Source organism: Rhinoraja longicauda, chromosome 33 (assembly GCF_053455715.1).
Source record: "Rhinoraja longicauda isolate Sanriku21f chromosome 33, sRhiLon1.1, whole genome shotgun sequence".
Lineage (NCBI taxonomy): Eukaryota > Metazoa > Chordata > Chondrichthyes > Rajiformes > Arhynchobatidae > Rhinoraja > Rhinoraja longicauda.
The window spans coordinates 1,932,068-1,953,360 of NC_135985.1; the positions used below are offsets into that span (position 1 = coordinate 1,932,068).

At 45.1% G+C, this 21,293-nt stretch overlaps 1 protein-coding gene across 1 annotated transcript in view; it reads left to right on the forward strand.

The window, feature by feature from the left end:
• Nucleotides 1-2,436: 2,436 nt before the first annotated feature.
• Nucleotides 2,437-21,293, forward strand: part of LOC144608852 (zinc finger protein basonuclin-1-like) — an 81,170-nt gene continuing 62,313 nt past the window's right edge. Inside the window, exon 1 of the mRNA XM_078427031.1 lies at nt 2,437-2,593. Within this exon, the coding sequence (XP_078283157.1) occupies nt 2,585-2,593 (9 nt within the window). The 5' untranslated portion in view covers nt 2,437-2,584. The remainder of the gene's footprint in view (nt 2,594-21,293) is intronic.

Here is a 21,293-nt window from a genome sequence, read left to right on the forward strand (position 1 = left end):
GGTGACGTTTCGGGTGACTTGGAGAAGGGTCTCGACCCGAAAAGTCACCCATTCCTTCTCTCCTGAGATGCTGCCTGACCTGCTGAGTTACTCCAGCATTTTGTGAATAAATACCTTCGATCGAGCAAATGAATGAATGATATGCAAAAAAGTGAGGATGAAAAAGGAAACAGGCCATTATTAGCTGTGGGCTAGGTGTAAACCAGTACAGACAATGAGACGCAACAAGATGACTTTGAAACTAGTACGACTTGGGTGGGGGAGGGATGGAGAGAGGGAATGCAAGGGTTACTTGAAGTTAGAGAAATCAAAACATGGTATTGTTGTTTACGTGGGTGTTAGGCACACTTTCTGCAGGGTAGTTATTGCATGTAGCCGCAATGGTACATCTGTTGATGTACTCAAGAGAGAGTTAGATTTAGCTCTTAGGGCTAACGGGATCAAGGGATATGTGGGGAAAGCAAGAATGAGGTACTGATTCTGGATGATCAGTCATGATCATATGAGGAAAGATTGGCAAATGTCATATGAGGAACAATTGGAACGACTGGGCTTGTATTCACTGGAGTTTAGAAGGATGAGAGGGGATCTTATAGAGACGTATAAAATTATAAAAGGACTGGACAAGCTAGATGCAGGAAAAATGTTCCCAATATTGGGGGCGTCCAGAACCAGGGGTCACAGTCTAAAAATAAAGGGGAGGCCATTTAAAACTGAGGTGAGAAGAAACTTGTTCACCCAGAGAGTTGTGAATTCGTGGAATTCTCTGCCACATAAGGCAGTGGAGGTCAATTCACTGGATGAATTTAACAGTTCAATAGAGCTCTAGGGGCTAGTGTAATCAAGGGATATGGGGAGAAGGCAGGCACGGGTTATTGATTGTGGATAATCAGCCATGATCACAATGAATGGCGGTGCTGGCTCGAAGGGCCAAATGGCCTCCTCCTGCATCTGTTTTCTATGTTTCTATGTTTCTATTACATTGAATGGCGATGCTGGCTTGAAGGGCCAAATGGCCTACTCCTGCACCTATGGTTCTATGTTTCTATTTGCTTTGGCATTCATGCTCGTTAAAACATTCACCTAAATCAAAAAAAGGGCTACAAATATTTCACAGTCTAATCAACAAAGAAACCGGAGTTGCCAATCCTTGGTGTCCATCATATCTCTTTTTACACCATTCAGTGAATTAGTGACGAGATTTTGTTTAATATATATTTAGAAAACTCTACCTATTCATATGCTTTTATGGAGTTTTTAAAACAAATCTTTAACCTTCTCTTCCAAAAGTTCTTCCTGATTATTGAAAAATTGTTACGCTGTAAATAAAAAAGTTATTTCAAAATAAGTCAGCGGAATATGACCCCGAGGAAGTGTCATCTGTATAAGAAAATAACTGCAGATGCTGGTACAAATCGATTTATTCACAAAATGCTGGAGTAACTCAGCGGGACAGGCAGCATCTCTGGAGAGAAGGAATGGGTGACGTTTCGGGTGGAGAGCCTTTGTGTCTGAAGAAGGATCTCAACCCAAAACGTCGCCCATTCCTTCTCTCCAGAGATGCTGCCTGTCCCGCTGAGTTACTCCAGCTTTTTGTGTCTGTCTTCGGTTTAAACCAGCATCTGCAGTTCCTTCCTGCACAACTACATTGGGATGTTATTCTCACAGACGCTGGGGTACAATATGTTCTGACTGCGTTTCGTGGGATGCCGAGACAGCCAAGAGTGTCTGCGATTCTTTTTGATCAGATCTGTGTGAGAGATGAGTGTTGTGCGCGGCTCAGGCAGCTGCCGGGGAAAGTACCCTGTGAGTGTGTTCACAACACAGCGGGCTGGGGCACTGAGGTGACAGGGAGCTCTAGAGGTGAGGCTGCCTCCCAGCTGTGGAGTCAACCGGGGTGGGAGGATCTCCGCCCAGCCCCCGGGAGGGAGGGAGAGAGGGAGGGAGAGAGGGAGAGTGGGAGGGAGGGAGAGGAGGAGAGGGAGGGGGGAGAGAGAGAGAGGGAAGGGAGAGGGGGAGTGAGAGAGAGAGGAGGAGCGGGAGGGAGAGAGAGAGGAAGAGAAGGAGGGGAGAGGGAGGGAGGGAGAGAGAGAGGAAGAGAAGGAGGGGAGAGGGAGGGAGGGAGAGTGGGAGGGGGAGAGAGAGGGAGAGGGAGGTAGAGAGGGAGAGAGAAGGAGGGGAGAGGGGGGAGGGAGAGAGAGAGGGAGAAGGAGGGGAGAGGGAGGGAGAGAGAGAGGAGAGAGAGAGGAGAGAGGGAGGGAGGGAGAGAGGAAGAGAGGGAGGGAGAGGGAGGGGGAGGTACAGAGAGAGGGAGAGAGAGGGGAGAGGGAGGGAGAGAGAGAGGGAAGGAGGGAGAGAGGAAGGGAGGGAGAGAGGGAGGGAGGGAGAGAGGGAGGGAGGGAGAGAGGGAGGGAGGGAGAGAGGAAGGGAGGAAAACCCAAAGCCGAGGTTCGGACACCAGTCCAGTCCAGTCCAGGACACGTCGCTGGCCACTTGCACGGACAGGCAGTGCCGATGTGATCTGTTTAACCCGGCGAGCTATGGTCGAGCTGCCGGCCGGGCAGAGGAGTCGGCGTCGCTGACAATGTCGGAGGTGAGTCATTTGCTGCAAACTCTCTTTCGGTGAGAAGTGACTGTGTCAGAAGTTGCAAGTTCAGCGCCGGGCGGCTCTGACACAGATCCCCGCTCACACTAACCTCAATCTGCTGCAGGATCATGTGGACTGGACCCTGGGTTGTGGAGCGCCGGGTGTGTGTGTGTGTGTGTGTGTGTGTGTGGGTGTGTGTGTGTGGGTGTGTTTGTGTGTGTGGGTGTGTGTGTGTGTGTGTGTGTGCGTGTGGGGGGGGGGGGTGTATGTGTGTGGGGGGGGGTGTAAGTGTGTATATATGTGTGTAAGTCTGTGTGTGTCTATGTGTGTGGATATACGTGTGTGTGTATATATATGTGTGTGTGTGTATGTACGTGTGTGTATATACGTGTGTGTATATACGTGTGTGTATATACGTGTGTGTGTATATACACGAGTGTGTGTATGTGTGTGCATATACGTGTATACGTGTGTGTGTGTGTGTATATACACGAGTGTGTGTGTGTATATACGTGTGTGTGTGTGCATGTACGTGTGTGCGTGTGTGTGTGTATATACACGAGTGCGTGTGTGTATATACGTGTGTGTGCGTGTGTATATACACGAGTGTGTGTATATACGTGTGTGTGTGTGTGTGTGTGTGTGTGCGTATACGTGTGTGTATCTGTACAGATGTGTATTTTCTTCTACATCTGTACAGATGTGTCTTTTCTCGCGGGTTTGCGGGAGATGTTCTGCTTGATTCGCTGCGATGATCGCGCATGAGAAGCGTTGCCTGCCCTTCCCCGGCCGCACAGCGTTGTCCCCGGCCCACGGACCAGCTTGTAGGAATTTGTCAGCCAGATGTGACAAGATCAACAAGGGTCCGGGAAGGGAGGGAGGGGAGGGAGGGGAGGGAGGGGGTGTCTGATATTAATCAGCACATTGCTCGCAGACAACTTTCTGATGTGTTGTGCAATAACGCGTTTATTCCCATTGATTCGCCTCCACTGTGGCCTCACTAAGTATTTGCTGTTAAACCTTTTCCAGCGGCAGCGGCAAGCCACTGTACATGTGACAACCGAGCGAGGATAGACACAGAGAGCTGGAGTAACTCAGTGGGTCAGGCAGCATCTGTGGAGAGAAGGGATGGGTGACGCTTCAGGTCGAGACCCTTGGTGTGAAGTACAGTGTCCACCCCGACATGCCACCCACTCATTCCTGAATGAAGTCTGAAGAAGGGTCTCGACCCGACACGTCACCCATTCCTTCTCTCCCGAGATGCTGCCTGACCCGCTGAGTTACTCCAGCACTCTGTGAATTAAACCCATTCATTTCTTCTCCCCAGAGATGTGATAACCCGCCTATATACACTTCACCACCTCTATAGGGAGGTTTGATAATGCGAAGTTATTTAAGATCTTCTTTGAACCTCTCCAGATCTCTAGTTTCCGTGTCCCCTGACTCAGTCTGAAGAAGGGTCTCGCTCGACCCGACACGTCACCCATTCCTTCCCTCCAGAGATGCTGCCTGACCCGCTGAGTTACTCCAGCATTGTGTGCCTACTATACCTAAGGTTTTCTTTTAGACGCAAAAGTGCTGGAGTAACTCAGCGGGTCAGGCAGCATCTCTGGAGAGAAGGAATGGGTGACGTTTCGAGTCGAGTCCCTTCTTCAGACTGATTTCGACGGTCTCGACCCAAAACGTCACCCATTCATTCTCTCCAGAGATGCTGCCTGTCCCGCTGAGTTACTCCAGCATTTAGTGTCTGCCTTCAGTGTAAAAGCAGCATCTATCTGCAGCTCCTTGTGCCGGTTTACACCTCTCCACCTCTACATGAGGCACTGTGGTTTGATAGTGCGAAGTTATTGAAGAGCTTCTTTGAACTTCATATCAATAGTTTCCCTCTCCATCTGACTCTCAGTCTGAAGGGAATTCACATATTCCACCTTCAGTGTAAAGAAGCATCTGCAGTTCCTCCCTCCACACGGTTTTTTAAACAACTTGCTTTGAATATTTTATTTTGAACCATTTGCTAGTTATCGCCTTTTATTTAAACCTCCCTATTGGATTCAGGGTGAAGTTTTCCCGTCAGTAACACACACCAGATTCACTAGTCAGGCTTCACGCTGTAACTAATGTTAACCGCTCAAGGTGTTAAATTCACAAAGTTTAACTTCTGGCTGGAAGCTCGAGTTTTAATTACGTTGAGAAAAAAAAATCTCTTAATAGTCTTCTTGCCTTTTAAAAAAAAATAATAATTGCAGGTCGAGCTAAAAGTGTTAAACTTTTATTTAGCGCGCAACTTTGAACCGCCATCTGTTCGTTCAAAACGGTTGCATCTGTTCTACCTGCAGCTTTTAGTTCAGTTTAATATGCATAGTTTTACGGCCCTACTTAAATAAATGGATAGCAGCTCAGCCAGAACGTGGTATTACAGATGTAAGTTCAGGTGTAAAGAGCCCCGTTATTAAATGATATTGTGTCTTTAATGCCCAGGCATTTTTGCAGAAATTGATGGGAGAGAGCTGGCCTTAGGAAGAGTGTATTTCTGTTGGGGTCCACACTGGTATATCTCTCTCCTGCATGCCTGCCAATTATCATACTATAATATTATGAAACTGGAGCGGTCAATTAAAATACTCCCATACACAAACTGCAGTAAGGTGGATTAAATAGCTGGAAATTGCAAATGTAGGAACTTGCACCATTGCGAAACCCAATAAAGGAATTACTCAGACTGCAACACTAGACAGAATATTGCTTTAAATGTGGCAAACCGTTATTACCAATAAAATCCAATGGAATTGAGAACAGGATTTTTTAATGTTATGTATAAATCATAATTTCAAACCATATCCTTGATCATATTCATTGTAATAGTCCAGAGAAATCAAATGTTTCCTCTTATCCATTTGATTCCATCACACCCCCGATGATTAACTGTGAAGGCTAAAAATCAAAGGCAACCAGGGGAGCTGATGACCGAGGCGGGCTGTAGACTATAGTTTGAACCATGATCAAAGTTACTTTAAAAAGATCGCGGGCCTTAAGAGAAAGCAGAATGTTTTGTGTGGTTTTTAAAACGACCCCCGAATGAAAAGCCAATTACCTGCAAATGTGCCATTTATACAGTGGCAACGTTGACTGAAACTGCAAATCAATAAAACGAAGTGAGATTCTGTAAATGAAAGGGAGCGAAAATATAAAATTCTTCACAGAATACTTCCAGCATGCCACTTCCACATAGGCTCGAGACCGTAGAATATTTCTACAGGTCTCATATTTAGGTATAAACTCTTTGCAAAAATTGTTGGGACAATTTGGAAAGATGTGTAAGAAACCACTTTGACAGTTGTGTGTAATCTCAGTAAAAAAACATAATGTAATTAGAGAGGAAGAATGGGATTTTAAAAAACATTTAAAAAATCTAAGAGTATCAGTCTACCTTGATGGATTATTCAGAGTTAATGTCTATATTTTCTATAAAATTGAATATGTTAATTTTGATTTATTTTTTAGAATAGAGGATATAATTTACACAACCAAATGAGTTCCATATCTTTAGATATGGCATTTATTATGGGAAGAGGTAACATTTCTGTTGGAAGCTTAGAGCGCACTTTCAAAATTATTTCTTAACATTATATTAAATGTGCATTTGCCCAGCTTGTTTCTTTGCCATTATTACTGTTTTTTCCCCATCTGCTCTTACTTTTCCCTTATTGTTAATACATTGGTCTTCCCGCGTAATATCGCCACGCTAACCATTTTTGCCTCTGACCTACAGCGAGTTGGCTGCGATTCCCAAGTTGCTATTTATTGTGGTGCATCGTATCTTGCGAGATAACATATGTTTGAGGCAAGGTTACTTTGCTTTGTTTTGAAAATTACTGATTTATCAATGGGGGGCACCTTGCTCCAGTATAACCCATAGCAATAACTATCAACATTAATCCTTCTTACTACTGCTGCCCAAGTAGTCCAGCTGTCCAGTGCATGATGTTTGAGCAGTGAAGAACTTAGCTTAAATAGGCTGGAAACTAAATAGTGTTTGCACCCCGGTCTGCAGAAATGCAAGCAGTAATTCTAGTGAAGGTTGCGAACACAATAAACCTCGGAAAGAATGCTTCCGACCCTCTTAACTCTCTACATACACACACTGATTGCATCTCTTTTTAAAGAACAGACACAGGGAACTGCAGATGCAGGAATCGTGAGTAAAATGCACAGTGTGCTGGAGTAACTCAGCAGGTCAGGCAGTATTTGTTGGTGATATTTTTTAAACAAAAGGTGATTTTGTACTTTAGGTGCATTTGTCAATGCAAGGGAACATATTTGGACGATAATGTTAGCAGCACAAGAACGCATCCAGGCCAGGTATAAAAAACATCATCAGTTAGGTTTTAGTTTATTGTCACGTGTACCGAGGTACAGTGAAAAGCTTTGTTGCGTGCTGTTGCACGGGTGTAGGGTAAAGCTCCCCCTCACCTGCCTCAGCGATGTAGGAGAATAACTACAGATGTTGGTACAAATCGAAGGTATCACAAAATGCTGGAGTAACTCAGCAGGCCAGGCAGCATCTCTGGAGAGAAGGAATGGGTGATGTTTCGGGATGAGACCTTTCTTCAGACTGATGTCCGGGGGGGAGGGGGGGGTGGGCTAGCCCCAGGGATGTGGTCGCACTACAGTGAATTTTACAACACTGGGTGGTGTTCCGTCCACTTCACCGGCCAGCTACACCGTCACCTCTTTGTCCGGCATCTTTGCCAACTCTCAGTTCAGATGCTGTGACCTGCAATGATGAGGCACCACAAGCACTCACCATGTAGGACCTGGCAGCGTTTACACTTTCACATTGGTCTGGCCTTTATGCTACATCACAGAGGGGCCTTCCCATATTCTTTGAAATACACACCTCCTTCGAGCATTTGTAAATATTTCAATGATAACTGGGGCGTGTGTGTGAGCGTGTGTATGTGTGTGTGAGCGTGTGTATATGTGTGTATGTATGTGTGTGTTTGTATGTGTGTGTGTGTGTGAGCGTGTGTGTGTGTGCGTGTGTATGTGTGTGCATGCATGTGTGTGTGTGTGTGTGTGTGTGTGAACGTGTGTGTGTGCATGTGTCTGTGAGCATGTGTGAGTGTGTGCGCGTTTGCATGCGTGAGCATGTGTGTGAGCGTGTGTGTGTGTGCGTGTGCATGTGCATGTGCGTGAGCGTGTGTGATGTGTGTGAGCGTGTGTGTGTGCGTGTGTGTGCACCAAACTTTTTTTCTTGTTTATTATATTTACAGTGTTATTGGTGATCATTATTTTTACAGTGTATCATGTTTACATATTGTGTTGTGCAGCTGCATTGTGTTCATTGTTCTGTCTGGAACACATGACAATAAAACACTCTTGACTCTTGATTCAAACTGCATTGAAATCGAATATATTACATGTCCGTTTTTCATAGTGTCGGGCAGCACAGAAACAAGCCCCTTTGCCCACCACATCCATGCCGACCTTTTTACCCACCTGCACTAAGCCCATTTGCCTGCATTAGGGCCAAACTTTGTGCTTCACGCCAAACTTTGTGTTAAGTGTTGATCTAAATTCCACAACTAGAATAATCGTTTCTAAGCACCTCCTCCGGCAGCACATTTCCATTATCAACTGCAAATACAACTTACCCCGAAAAGATCCCATTTATATCTCCTACCTCTCACCTTAAAACAATGCTCTTATTTCTGACGCCACTGTGAAAGCAAGGTTTTGATTATATTCAAAAGGACACAAAGTGCTGGAGTAGCCCATCAGGTTAGGCAGTGCCTCTGGAGAACATGGAGAGGTGACGTTTCGGGTCGGGACCCTTCTTCAGGCTCCGTATCTCTGCTTGTTTTACTTGTTTCTTACTCTTAGTTAATGTGAGTTTTGAGACTTGCACATTCTGAATAATTTTTGCTTTAGACCGTGAATATTAATCCTCAGCGTTTGGATGTACTTCCTGCCAATGTATCAATCTCTGTGGAGGTGTCTATTTCAAAGCTGTTGCAAAGTTAAAAGAGCTAAACAGCATTTGAATGATCATTTAATGCAAAGGAGTGATCTCCACAAATGGCATTCTTGTGCACGTGAACCTCTTTTAACTGAAGGTTCTTCATTAGCTTTTGATGCAATCCTTTTAAAATCCCTTTTGTTTAAAATACTGCTATGACTAAGTGAGTTGGGATTGCCTCAGAATTATTCCTAATGTGTGGCCCAATGTTAAGGCTAGAACGCTGTGTGCTTGAAAATTATAATGAATTGCTTGTGTTCAGAGTTCCTTTAAACTGAAAATCAGTTGCAGAAAAGTAATTGTCCACTCTTAACTCCCATTTAAAGAAAAGATCGTGCCACGGGTAAATAACTGCACATTGTGCCTGACTAGATGTCAAGTTACTAAAGCATCCTTTAAAAAGTTTACAGACCAAAACCATGATTTCATGGATCATGGATTTAGGGGGTGATTACCCCTCCCACTCCCACACTGACCTTTCCGTCCTGGGCCTCCTCCATTGTCAGAGTGAGGCCACACGCAGATTGGAGTAACAGCACCTCATATCTCGCTTGGGCAGCTTACACCCCAGCGTTATCAGTGGAAAGACAATACATGATTATAATCGTGACATTCACAGTGTGCAGATACATGATAGAAAAGACACAGTTTGCATTGAATGAAAACTTCAAAGATACAATCAGACAGACTTCATCCCAAACCTGGGACAGGCCAGGCTGCTTAATGGTGGAAACTTCCCCTCTAAATGGCCCAGAGGAGGCAAATCATGACACTGCATCCCAAGCGAAAGAGTGAGGAAGAAGACTCCCTTTGTGTTAACTCGGGCTTGTTGCTTGTTGGATCAAGTGCGACCATTGTATTAGAATCCTGTTAGTTTGCATTTATCTGACTGATGTCTATATGTGTGAAAGACTAATTTGTAAACCACTTCACTGTGAAATCGAAACAAGTCACATTTTTGTTTGTCTGATATAATGTACACACACACACTCTGACATGTACACCCCCCATTAACCTCTACCCTAAGGCCCAGTGGCCCAGTGCAGCATAAGGGCTGCAGTAATGGCAAGTTAAAGGCACACAGCAAGGGGGCAGCTGCCTTTCTGGCAAGCAGTCCCCTGGCAGTAATGCTCATGAAACCCAGAAGGCAATGGAGGCCAATTCACTGGATGCACTGTATTCAAGAGGGAATTACTGTAGCGCAGCGGTAGAGTTGCTGCTTTACAGCGAATGCAGCGCCGGAGACTCAGGTTCGATCCTGACTACGGGTGCTGCACTGTAAGGAGTTTGTACGTTCTCCCCGTGACCTGCGTGGGTTTTCTCCGAGATCTTCGGTTTCCTCCCACACTCCAAAGACGTACAGGTATGTAGGGTAATTGGCTGGGTAAATGTAAAAATTGTCCCTAATGGGTGTAGGATAGTGTTAATGTACGGGGATCACTGGGCGGCACGGACTTGGTGGGCCGAAAAGGCCTGTTTCCGCGCTGTATATATATGATATGATATGATATGATATGATATAGCTCTTATGGCTAATGGGATCATATTGAATGGCAGTGCTGGCTCGAAGGGCTGAATGGCCTACTCCTGCACCTATTTTCTATGTTTCTATATTTCAAGGTATTATGAGTGACTGTATTGGCCTTGCATGGGCAATGTGCACACAGACCTCATTGAAAAGTACAGAATAGTGAAAGGCTTGGATAGAGTGGATGTGGAGAGGATGTTTCCACTAGTGGGAGAGTCTAGGACTAAAGGTCATAGCCTCAGAATTAAAGGACGTTCTTTTAGGAAGGAAACGAGAGGAATTTCTTTAGTCAGAGGGTGGTGAATCTGTGGAATTCTTTGCCACAAGAATTCTGAGCTATGGAGGCCAAGTGAGTGGATATTGTTAATGCAGAGATAGATTCTTGATTAGTACGGGTGTCAGAGGTTATGGGGAGGAAGGCAGGAGAATGGGGTTAGGAGGGGGAGATAGATCAGCCATGATTGAATGGCGGAGTAGACTTGATGGGCCGAATGGCTAATTCTACACCTATCACATGACCTCTCCACTGATTACTTCACATTGGAATATAAGCAGCCCCTTCAAGCCAAGTCAAGTCAAGTTTATTTGTCACATACACATACACGATGTGCAGTGAAATGAAAGTGGCAATGCCTGCGGATTGTGCACAAAAAAGAATTACAGTTACAGCATATAAATTAAAATTAATACAGAGAAGACAAAATATAGTCCCTGGAGTTATAAAAGTTAACAGTCCTGATGGCCTGTGGGAAGAAACTCCGTCTCATCTTCTCCGTTTTCACAGCGTGACAGCGGAGGCGTTTGCCTGATCGTAGCATCTGGAACAGTCCGTTGCTGGGGTGGTAGGGGTCCCCCATAATGTTGCTGGCTCTGGATCTGCACCTCCTGATGTATAGGTCCTGCAGGGGGGCGAGTGTAGTTCCCATGGTGCGTTTTTCCCGAACGCACTACTCTCTGCAGGGCCTTCCTGTCCTGAGCCGAGCTGTTCCCAAACCAGACTGTGAGCACGTTGCATTCTTAGTTTAGTGTAGAGATACAGTGCGGAAACAGGCCCTTCGGCCCACCGAGTCCACACCGACAAGCGACCCTTTAACACTAACACTATCCTACATGCACTAGGATCAATTTACACTTTTACCATATAAAGTCATCATGGGTTGATAGGATCAGGGTTCGATCCTGACTACCGGTGCTGAATATAGAGTCTGTACGTTGTTCCCGTGACATGCGTGGGTTTTCTCCGAGATCTTCAGTTTCCTCCCACACTCCAAAGACGTACAGGTTTGTAGGTTAGTTGGCTTGGTGTATGTGTAAATTGTCCCCAGTGTGTGCAGGATAGTGTTGATGTGCGGGGATCGCTGGTCGGTGCGGACTCGGTGGGCTGAAGGGCCTATTTCCGCGCTGTAAACCTCTAAACTAAACTAAACTACATCCCTGAAGAACAGTCTCAATCCAAAATGTTACCTTTCATTCACCAACCTCTGGCTAAAGAGGCAAAACAGAAGCAGCATGTGCAGTTCCTTGTGCCTCTACTTGGAGCATCTGGATGTCAGAAGATCAACGTCTTAGTTTTCACAGCAGTGGACCAGACAGAGCAGGACTGCTACAACTCATGTCACGCAGGGCTCGGTACTCTGGTCTTCCATGTGATGCAACCATGCTGTTTGCTGGTCTCGCATGCACACCCACTTGTCATCACTCCATGTGTCTGAGGACTTCCAACCACATGTGTGTCACACACATGGAGAATCTGGAATCCATTTTCCAAGATGTACGAACTGCATTTTTAGTATTACAAGTCAAATGAGCCCCAAATGCGTTGAAGTTTAAATGCCTCGTCCATGAATTAATCAGGATTGAAATCTACTAAAGATGGGCACAAAAAGCTGGAGTAACTCACGGACCAGGCAGCATCTCTGGATCGAAGGAATGGGTGACGTTTCAGGTCAAGATCCTTCTTCAGACCCGAGAAGTCACCCATTCCAACGCTCCAGAGATGCTGCCTGTCCCGCTGAGTTACTCCAGCTTTCCGTGTCTATCTTCAGTTTAAACCTGAATCTGCAGTTCCTTCCTACTGAAATCTATTTTTCCTATTGTGTGTGCATCCAACCCTAGACACCAAGCCCGGTAGTAAATTAGCTTGTGATTAATCTGCAGTTGAGTTTGATGAGTCCAAGCTCTGCCAGTGGCAGGGTCACTTCTCCAAGGTCCCATCAAGGAGTTAAGGTGACTGAGCAGTCTTCAAGAGGGCTCCAGGGTAGTGTGGAACTGCTTGTGGAAAATATTCAATTACTCCAACTGGGATAAAGATCATGTGGAAAACACCTTTACATCGCAACTGAAGATCAGCGTGCAATCATCTCAAACCGAAAGGGACTCCCAGTCTTATGGCCATTTGCCCTTTCATCCACATTCACAGCTCAACTGCATCTCTTGTGAGTTGGAGCACAAGTAAATTACTGCCTTCCTCTTGTAAACTAAGATTGATTATGATAGGTTGCTACATGGAGATCGCTCAGGATCCTCACCATATTGCCTTGCTAACAGTCTGTCTGCCCCTTCCGACTTTGTTGTTTTAATAGTATGTGTTAAATGGATGTTTTTAGTGTTCTTTAGCTTGTTTTATGTGGGGGGGGTGGACGGGGGAGGGGGGGTGGATGGGGGATGGGGGGGGGTGGACGGGGGAGGGGGGTGGACGGGGGTGGACGGGGGAGGGAGGGTGGGGGAATATTTTTTTAAATCTCTTACGTCGACGGAGATGCGATTTTTTTTCCGTATCGTATCTCCATCTGCACTGCGGCCTAACATCGAGGAGTTGGCGATCCCTTTGCCAGGGATCGACTGAGCTCCAACCGCGGGGGGCCTGTGGACAACATCGTGGAGCTTGTGGTCTCTGGTTAGACACCGACTTCGGGAGCTCCAAGCCGCAGGGAGCTTCTATCATCCCGACACGGGGGCTTCGACCACCGGCTGTGGATGGTTGAAGAGAGAGCTAGATAGAGCTCTTAAGGATAGCGGAGTCAGGGGGTATGGGGAGAAGGCAGGAACGGGGTACTGATTGAGAATGATCCGCCATGGTCATATTGAATGGCGGTGCTGGCTCGAAGGGCCGAATGGCCTCCTCAAGCACCTATTGTCTATTGACTGCCCCGATCGCGGGAGATTATAGAGGAAGAAGATTGGACTTTATTGCCTTCCATCACAGTGAGGAATGTGGGGAATCCACTTTTGTGTAGTTGTGTGTCTTGTTGCTTTTGTTTTAGTTTGGCTGCATGGTAATCCGCATATCACTGTACCTTAATAGGTCCTTTAATTCTGAGGCTATGACCTCTGGTCCTCGACTCTCCCACTAGTGGAAACATCTTCTCCACGTCCACTCTATCCAGGCCTTTCACTATTCTGTACGTTTCCATTTCAATTTGAACGTCCTCCCTTTTGAAGTTTGTGTGTTAAGTAGACAGCGCAGTTTGTGGAACTCTTTTCATTGCCACAAGTAATCTGCTCTGAACAGAAACGTGCACAAACGCTGAGAAGAGTTGTATGGCTGATGATGGATTGAATGTCGCTGTTGTTAGAAATCAAAAAAAGGCAAGGTTTGTGGTAACGCTTTATGGGATTTTGTGTCTGGTCTGTATGGTGATTACCTCAAAATTGTTGCAATATGGCCAAAAGCAGCAAGTCCAGATGGTACACAGACATTATCCGAACTACCTTCCATTGTTACAGAGTGCGCACATCTTCCAGCTTTCTTATGTCTGGCAAAATTATTTCCATTTGATGAAATTATTCACGGTCATAGAGTAAATATGAAGTTGGACGTTTCCACACTGATTACCTATGGCAGCCTATTGAGCATGCAAGTATTAAGACTGAGGAGGAACTGGAAGGTTTTAGCAGGTTATTGTGGCAGTCAATGGTCTAACTGCACAGTGGCGCAGCAAGTCAGAATCGCCTGTGCACATGGTCACCTTTGTGATGATAGCGATCTTCAGTCTTCATCAGTCTGAAGAAGGGTCTCGACCCGAAACGTCACCCATTCCTTCTCTCCAGAGATGCTGCCTGTCCCGCTGAGTTACTCTAGCATTTTGTGTCTGTAGCAATCTTCTCTGTGGAAATGTACCTTGTATTTAAGGTAATGTCTCAGGATTGTAGAAACATAGAAACATAGAAAATAGGTGCAGGAGTAGGCCATTCGGCCCTTCGAGCCTGCACCGCCATTCAATATGATCATGGCTGATCATCCAGCTCAGTAGCCTGTACCTGCCTTCTCTCCATACCCCCTGATCCCCTTAGCCACAAGGGCCACATCTAACTCCCTCTTAAATATAGCCAATGAACTGGCCTCAACTACCTTCTGTGGCAGAGAATTCCACAGACTCACCACTCTCTGTGTGAAGAAATGTTTTCTCATCTCGGTCCTAAAAGACTTCCCCCTTATCCTTAAGCTGTGACCCCTGGTTCTGGATTGTGTCACACTAAAGGCAGTTTCTCCCTTTTGCAATATGATAAAAACGTATCATTTAACGGTCTTGACATTTTTGACCATACTGAACTAATTGCTCATAACAGTTTTCTTCTTAACAGCTCTTTTTAGTTTAGTTTAGTTTAGTTTAGTTTAGTTTAGTTTAGAGATGCAGCAGGAAAATGAGCCCTTCAGCCCACCGAGTCCATGCCAACCATTGCTTACCCATTCACACACAGTATCATGTTATCCCACTTTCTCATCCAGCCTTACAGGCATAGACTTGAACGTTTGAAAATATCTCTTTAAAAGATGAATCCTGACCTAAAATGTTACCTATCTAGAGATGCTGCCCGACCCACTGAGTTCCTCCAGCACTTTGTGTCCTATTGTGTAAACCAGCATCTACAGTTCCTTGATTCCACAACATTAAAATGATCGTTTGTTTAGGAAGCGATTTGTCAAATTAGTTGCCAGGTAGATGTTGGAGATTCTTCAAAAGTTTGCTTTTGGTGGTCTAGTGGTTGTATGCATAGTCAGAACTTTATATTGGAAATATTTCAATGTAAAGGAAAGTAAGATATCTTATGTGTTGGCACATTTAAAATAATTTAGCTAATCCATCATTATCAATAGCTACAAGACATTTTAATTCATTTTGCCTTTTAATAGACTTAGCCATGTCTTCTAAGTGATTTGATCACTCCAATGCCAACCTTTCAACTACTAATGTGCTTTGAAACATTCAATAAATGGCGCATTTTCTCCTTAAATTGCTGATGCTGGAAACATTAATCCAGCATTGGAGAACTCTTTGGAATTGTGTGTAATTTATGAATAGACTGTTTAAAGTACAGAAAGCATTGGGCTAAATATAAGTTTCCTTAGTAAGTAATTCAATTGGTTCATTGACAACCATGTGTATCTGCATTGTCCCTATCACGGCAGGGAAGAACGCTAGAAATCGTATGTGCAGTCCATCCAATAATACAGCAGATGCTGCAATCCTGAGCTAAACACAAACTGCTGACAGAGCTCGTAAGACTATAAGACTTAGGAGTAGAATTAGGACATTCGGCCCATCGAGCCGACTCCGCCATTCGATCATCGTCTCCAGCACCCACTGCCTGCTGTGAGTAGAAATTCCTGAGCTGCTCAGTTTTAAATGATTGCCTCTTTATCTTGCAACAGTCCTCCTTCTGATTCATAAGTTCATAAGTTATCGAAGCAGACTTAGGCCATTCGGCCCATCAAGTCTACTCTGCCATTCAATCACGGCTGATCTATCTTTCCATCTCAACTCCATTGATTAGAGCACGGAACAATGAAGCAGAAAGATTCCTGTCTGTCCTGGGTGTGTTCTTTCTCTTGCAGAAGCTAATCGCACAGAGGAGATTAGTTTAAGCTGCCATCATGTTCAGCATGGACGTTGTGGGGCGAAGGGCCTGTTCCTGTGCTGTGCTGTTCAACGCACTGTGTGCTGAACGGTAGACATCCCTTTCTCACTAACTTGTGCGTCTGTCACCACAGCAACACCCTGGCATTGGTGATCACTCAAGGGGTTCAGTGGTTTCAACCTTCACAGCAATCAATCTCTGCCACAACTTTATACAACTCTATACTGACTTTATTGGGCACCACAGTGGCACAGCGATAGAGTTGCTGCCTCACAATGCCAGATCTGGGCCACAGGTGCAGTGTGTACGGAGTTTATATATTCTCCCTGCGACCGTGTGGTTTTCTCCGGGTGCTCCGGTTTCCTCACACACCCCAAAGACGTGCAGGTTTGTAGGTTAATTGGCTTTGGGAAAGATTGTAAATTGTCCCTGGTGTGTGTAGGATAGTGTTAATGTGCGGGGATCGCTGGTCGGCGCGGACTCAGTGGGCCAAAGGGCCTGTTTCCGCGCTGTATCTCTAAACTAAGCTAAACAATTTATTCGGTATTAGTAGAGGATTGTTGTCGGGAAGGTTACTTGTGATATTTTTTTTCCTTTCTTGTACATTTGCAAATATTGCTTTGGAAATGAGCGTCAGCCTTGAAATAAATGGTGATCCAAAGTTGATGCCACTATTTCATAAAATAACACGTTTTATTGCCAATTATGATGTTTATGCCAACCTTACAAGCTAGCTGTTAACCTTTATAGGTGTTTAGTTAATTTGTTATTGAGTTAGAATGACATGCCTGTGGATTGATAAATAGTTGTATTTTAGTAATTAGACCTCACTGCATCCATTTAGGGAAAGAAAATGTGAAAGATTTCCTTTAAAAGTGCAATCAGAAGTTGGAGCCATAACTCTCATTTCAGGTCACCTCGGTTTTTTTACTTAGCTGCATTTTACGTTGGAATTGGTATTCGAATACAATAGGAATTAAAAATGTTACCATATGCTCAGAATTCTTTACATGTTGCTGCATTCATTTCCTTCAGTCCATTTCATTCCAGTCCATTGGAGTATAATTTGTAAAGTGTTGTGAAAGAGAGGTTGTGGATAGACCTGTAATGTTTAACACTGTGGTTCACATAGATCATAGTCATAGGTGATCCTGTGTGATTGATTATACTGCAGGGCACCATTGAGATTCAACAGTTGGCACTACTCCATACAGGGATGTGGGTTTGATCCTGACCTCTGGTGCTGCCTCTGTGGAGTTTGCCCATTCTCCCCCGGTTTCCTCACGGTTCCTCACACATGTGCTGACACAAGGAACTGCAGCTGCTGAAATCTTGAATAAAACACAAAGTGCTGGAGTAACTCAGTGGGTCAGGCAGCATGTGTGGAGAACGTGGATAGGGAACATTTCAGGTTAGGATCCTTCTTCAAAGATCTGAAACGTCCCCTCTCTGCATTCTCCAGAGATGCTGCCTGACTTGCTGAGTTACTCCAGCACTTTGTGTTTTCTCCAGAGACGCGTTGTCAGGTTAATTGTTCCCTGTAAATTGCCCCAGTGGGTAAATGGTTTAAAGAATACATAAAGGTCGTGTACAACAGATTAATCTGTGGGCTACAGAGAACCAAAACATGTGTGAATAGAACTGAAGGGAGTGTTCCTCTTGGAGCTAGTCTACACTCAGTGGGCTAAATGGACTTGTTTTTTGTAAATAATTGTGTTTCCAGTATACACTTATAGTGGTGCATTCTAATTATTGAAAACACAATAATTTGTCATCAGTTCACACTAGCGACACTGAATACTGAAACGTCATTCTGTCGGGAATAGGATTGATCAAAATACCTTTGCACCATGCTTGCAGAATATTGTGGGCCAATCTTTAGACTTGGACTTTGGAGATACAGTGAGGATACAGGCCCTTGGGCCCACTGAGTCTGCACCAAACAATGACCACCCCCGTACACTAACACTATTCCACACACCAGGGACAATTACTTACAATTTTACCGAAGCTAATTGACCGACAAACCTGTACGTCTTTGGAGTGTGGGAGGAAACCGGAGCACCCGGAGAAAACCCACACTGTCACAGAGAGAACGTATAAACTCCATACAGACAGCGCCTGTGGTCAGGATCGAACCCGGGTCTCTGTGAGGCACTTGATGTAATAATTTGGCTTCAATTGTTTTCTGTGAAAGGGCAAAACTCAATTTAACCTGTTCGCTGACAAGTTTTCTCTTTACACTATTGACCATAACTGAATATCCCAAAACATTAATTAACAATAGGTTGATTTCTATAAATATAAATGTAGTGATTTAACCTGTTTAGTGCCACCCCCTATACTCAGAGGTGGCACTAAACAGGTTAAATCATTACATTTAAATTTGTAGGAATAAAAATATTGTTAATGAATGTTTTGGGATGTTCAGTTTCTGTTCTGAGATGTTTTAATTTGTGGCAGTGTAGAACAGTGGCTGTGGATCATTCAGACTGTATTGACTGAAGGTTCAGCTTTCTGTGGGTTCAGCCATCCTTCTTGGTGATCCCTGACCATCTGCATTTTCCACAACGGGAATATCTTTTCAAACACCCGGGGTAGGTTTGAAAGGGAGTAAATGTACCATTCATTATAGACACAAAATGCTGGAGTAACTCAGCGGGTCAGGTAGCATCTCGGTAGAGAAGGAATGGGTGACGTTTCGGGTCTTCACACTGACCAGTCTGAAGAAGGGCCTTGACCCGAAACATCACCCATTCCTTCTCTCCAGAGATGCTGCCTGACTCGCTGAGTTACTCCAGCATTTTGTGACTACCTTCGACTTAAACCAGCATCTGCAGGTTTTTTTCCTACCATTCATTTTACCTTTGTTGTAAAGAAGGAACAATTATCCCAAATATGTGTGCGTGTGTTAACTGAACCTGCAGATGAAGTGACTTTCAAAAATGATTGCAATATTTTATTTCCAGGGTCTGTGTGTAAGAAATTTTGACTTTTACTGTCAGGATTTTTGTTTGCATAATTAGTGCCCCGTAGATTCCTGAAACGACGTTCAGGACAAACCTGGGTTTGCAGGGCAGATTGTGCAGAGGATTGTGGAGAGGGTGTGGAGGAGGTTTACGAGAACGATCCCAGGAATGAGTGCGTTAACGTGTGAGGAGCGTTTGACCCCGCTGGGCCTGTACTCGCTGGGGTTTAGAAGAATGAGGTGGGATCTCGTTGAAACTTACTGAACAGTGAAAGGCCTGGATAGAGTGGGCGTGGAGAGGACGTTTCCACTTAGTGGGAGAGTCTCGGACCAGAGGGTACAGACTCAGAATAAAAGGACGTTCCGCTAGAACGGAAATGAGGAGGAATTTCTTTAGCCAGAGGGTGGTGAATCTGTGGGATTCATTGCCACACACGGCTGGCGCTGCAAGGCAGAAACTCTAACGCTGCGCCACCGTGCCGCCCACGTGAGCTAAGTGAATGGCGACATCGAACAGTGTTAACATTTTGTAACTCAACACTTCGGCCTTTCTCAGGGTAAATTCCCATTGAGCGGCAGGAAGGATCGCCACCAGATTGGTCACCAGCTGCGGCAGGGATAGTTGCTGGGCGATCTCTTTTGACTGTTGCTACAATTCTACGATTACTTGCTGCTTTCTGTACAGTACTTTATTGTGAAAGTCCACAGGAAGTGCTGTCCCAGATGCTGAAGGAGGTTTCCCTTGCCTCAAGACTTCTGCACAGCACCATTGGTCTTAGACAAAGGAGCATTGATAGACATCAATGGGCAGATACATGGAGGCGTGTATGGTACAGGTACCAGGTACCACTGGGTCAGGTACCACTTCTGCTTTGCCCCACCGATCAATATGATCATGGCTGATCACTAACATTCAGTATGTGTAGGAAAGAACTGCAGATGCTGGTTTTAAACCGAAGATAGACACAAAAAGCTGGAGTAACTCAGCGGGTCAGACAGCATCTCTAGAGAAAAGGAACAGGTGACATTTTGGGTCGAAACCCTTCTTCAGTATTTCTGTGTGTGGTCCATATTTTTTCCCCAGATCCGTTGCACTAAGAACAATATCTAATTGATAAAATAAGGAATCGCAGATATTGCTTTGCATAAAAAGACACAAAGTGTTGGAGTAACTCAGTGAGTCAGGCATCATCGCTGAGGTACATGGATAGGTGATGTTTCAGATTGGGACCCTTCTCCAGAACATGTTTTCTTCAGCAAAGGATTGCATGTTCTCCAGAGATGCTGCCTGACCTGCTGAGTTACTCCAGCACTCTGTGAAACGTCACCTATCCATGTTCTCCAGAGATGCTGCCTGACCCGCTGAGTTACTCCAGCACTCTGTGAAACGTCACCTATCCATGTTCTCCAGAGTGGTCAATTGGCTTCTGTAAAATTGTAAATTGTCGCTAGTGTGTAGGAAAGTGTTAGTGTGCGGGATGATCGCTGGTCAGCATGATTCGGTGGGCCGAAGGGCCTGTTTCCATGCTGTATCTCTAAAGTTTTACGTCTGTATTTGTGTAGCTACAAATGCAAGCAATGTCGATGATGAATATCCTGCAGCTGGAAGTGAAAGTGTGTCCTTTTCTTTCCACATCTTTTCAATAGTTCATGGACTGAATGTGAGTGTTAATTGTGGGCATGTGGAAAGTCAGTCCACCTTGACATGATTGGTGCAAGCACAAAAGACGGAACCAACCAAGTCCAACTCAGTCTCAGTAATCATGATTGGGAAATAACCCTGTATCCCATAAACGATGAGCTTCACTTGCTTCCACATCCATCCTGAATCATCTTCTATCCTTCAAGTCCCCAGTTATCATCACAGCACAGGGTGGCATGGTGGCGCAGCGGTAGAGTTGCTGCCTTACACCGCTTACAGCGCCGGAGACCCGGGTTCGATCCCGACTACGGGTGCTGCCTGTACGGAGTTTGCACGTTCTCCCATGACCTGCATGGGTTTTCTCCGAGATCTTCGGTTTCCTCCCACATTCCAAAGACGTGCAGGTATGTAGGTTAATTGGCTTGGTAAATGTAAAAATTGTCCCTAGTGGGTGTAGGATAGTGTTAGTGTGCGGGGATCGCTGGTCGGCGTGGACCCGGTGGGCCGAAGGGCCTGTTTCCGCGCTGTATCTCTAAACTAAACTAAACTAAGCAGTAATGCTCAATATTTGCAAACACAGGGAACATAGAACAGTGCAGCACAGGAACAAGCCCTGTGGCATATATTGTCTGCACCGATCATGATGCCAAGACCAACTCCTATCTGCCTGCACATGATTCCTATCCCTCC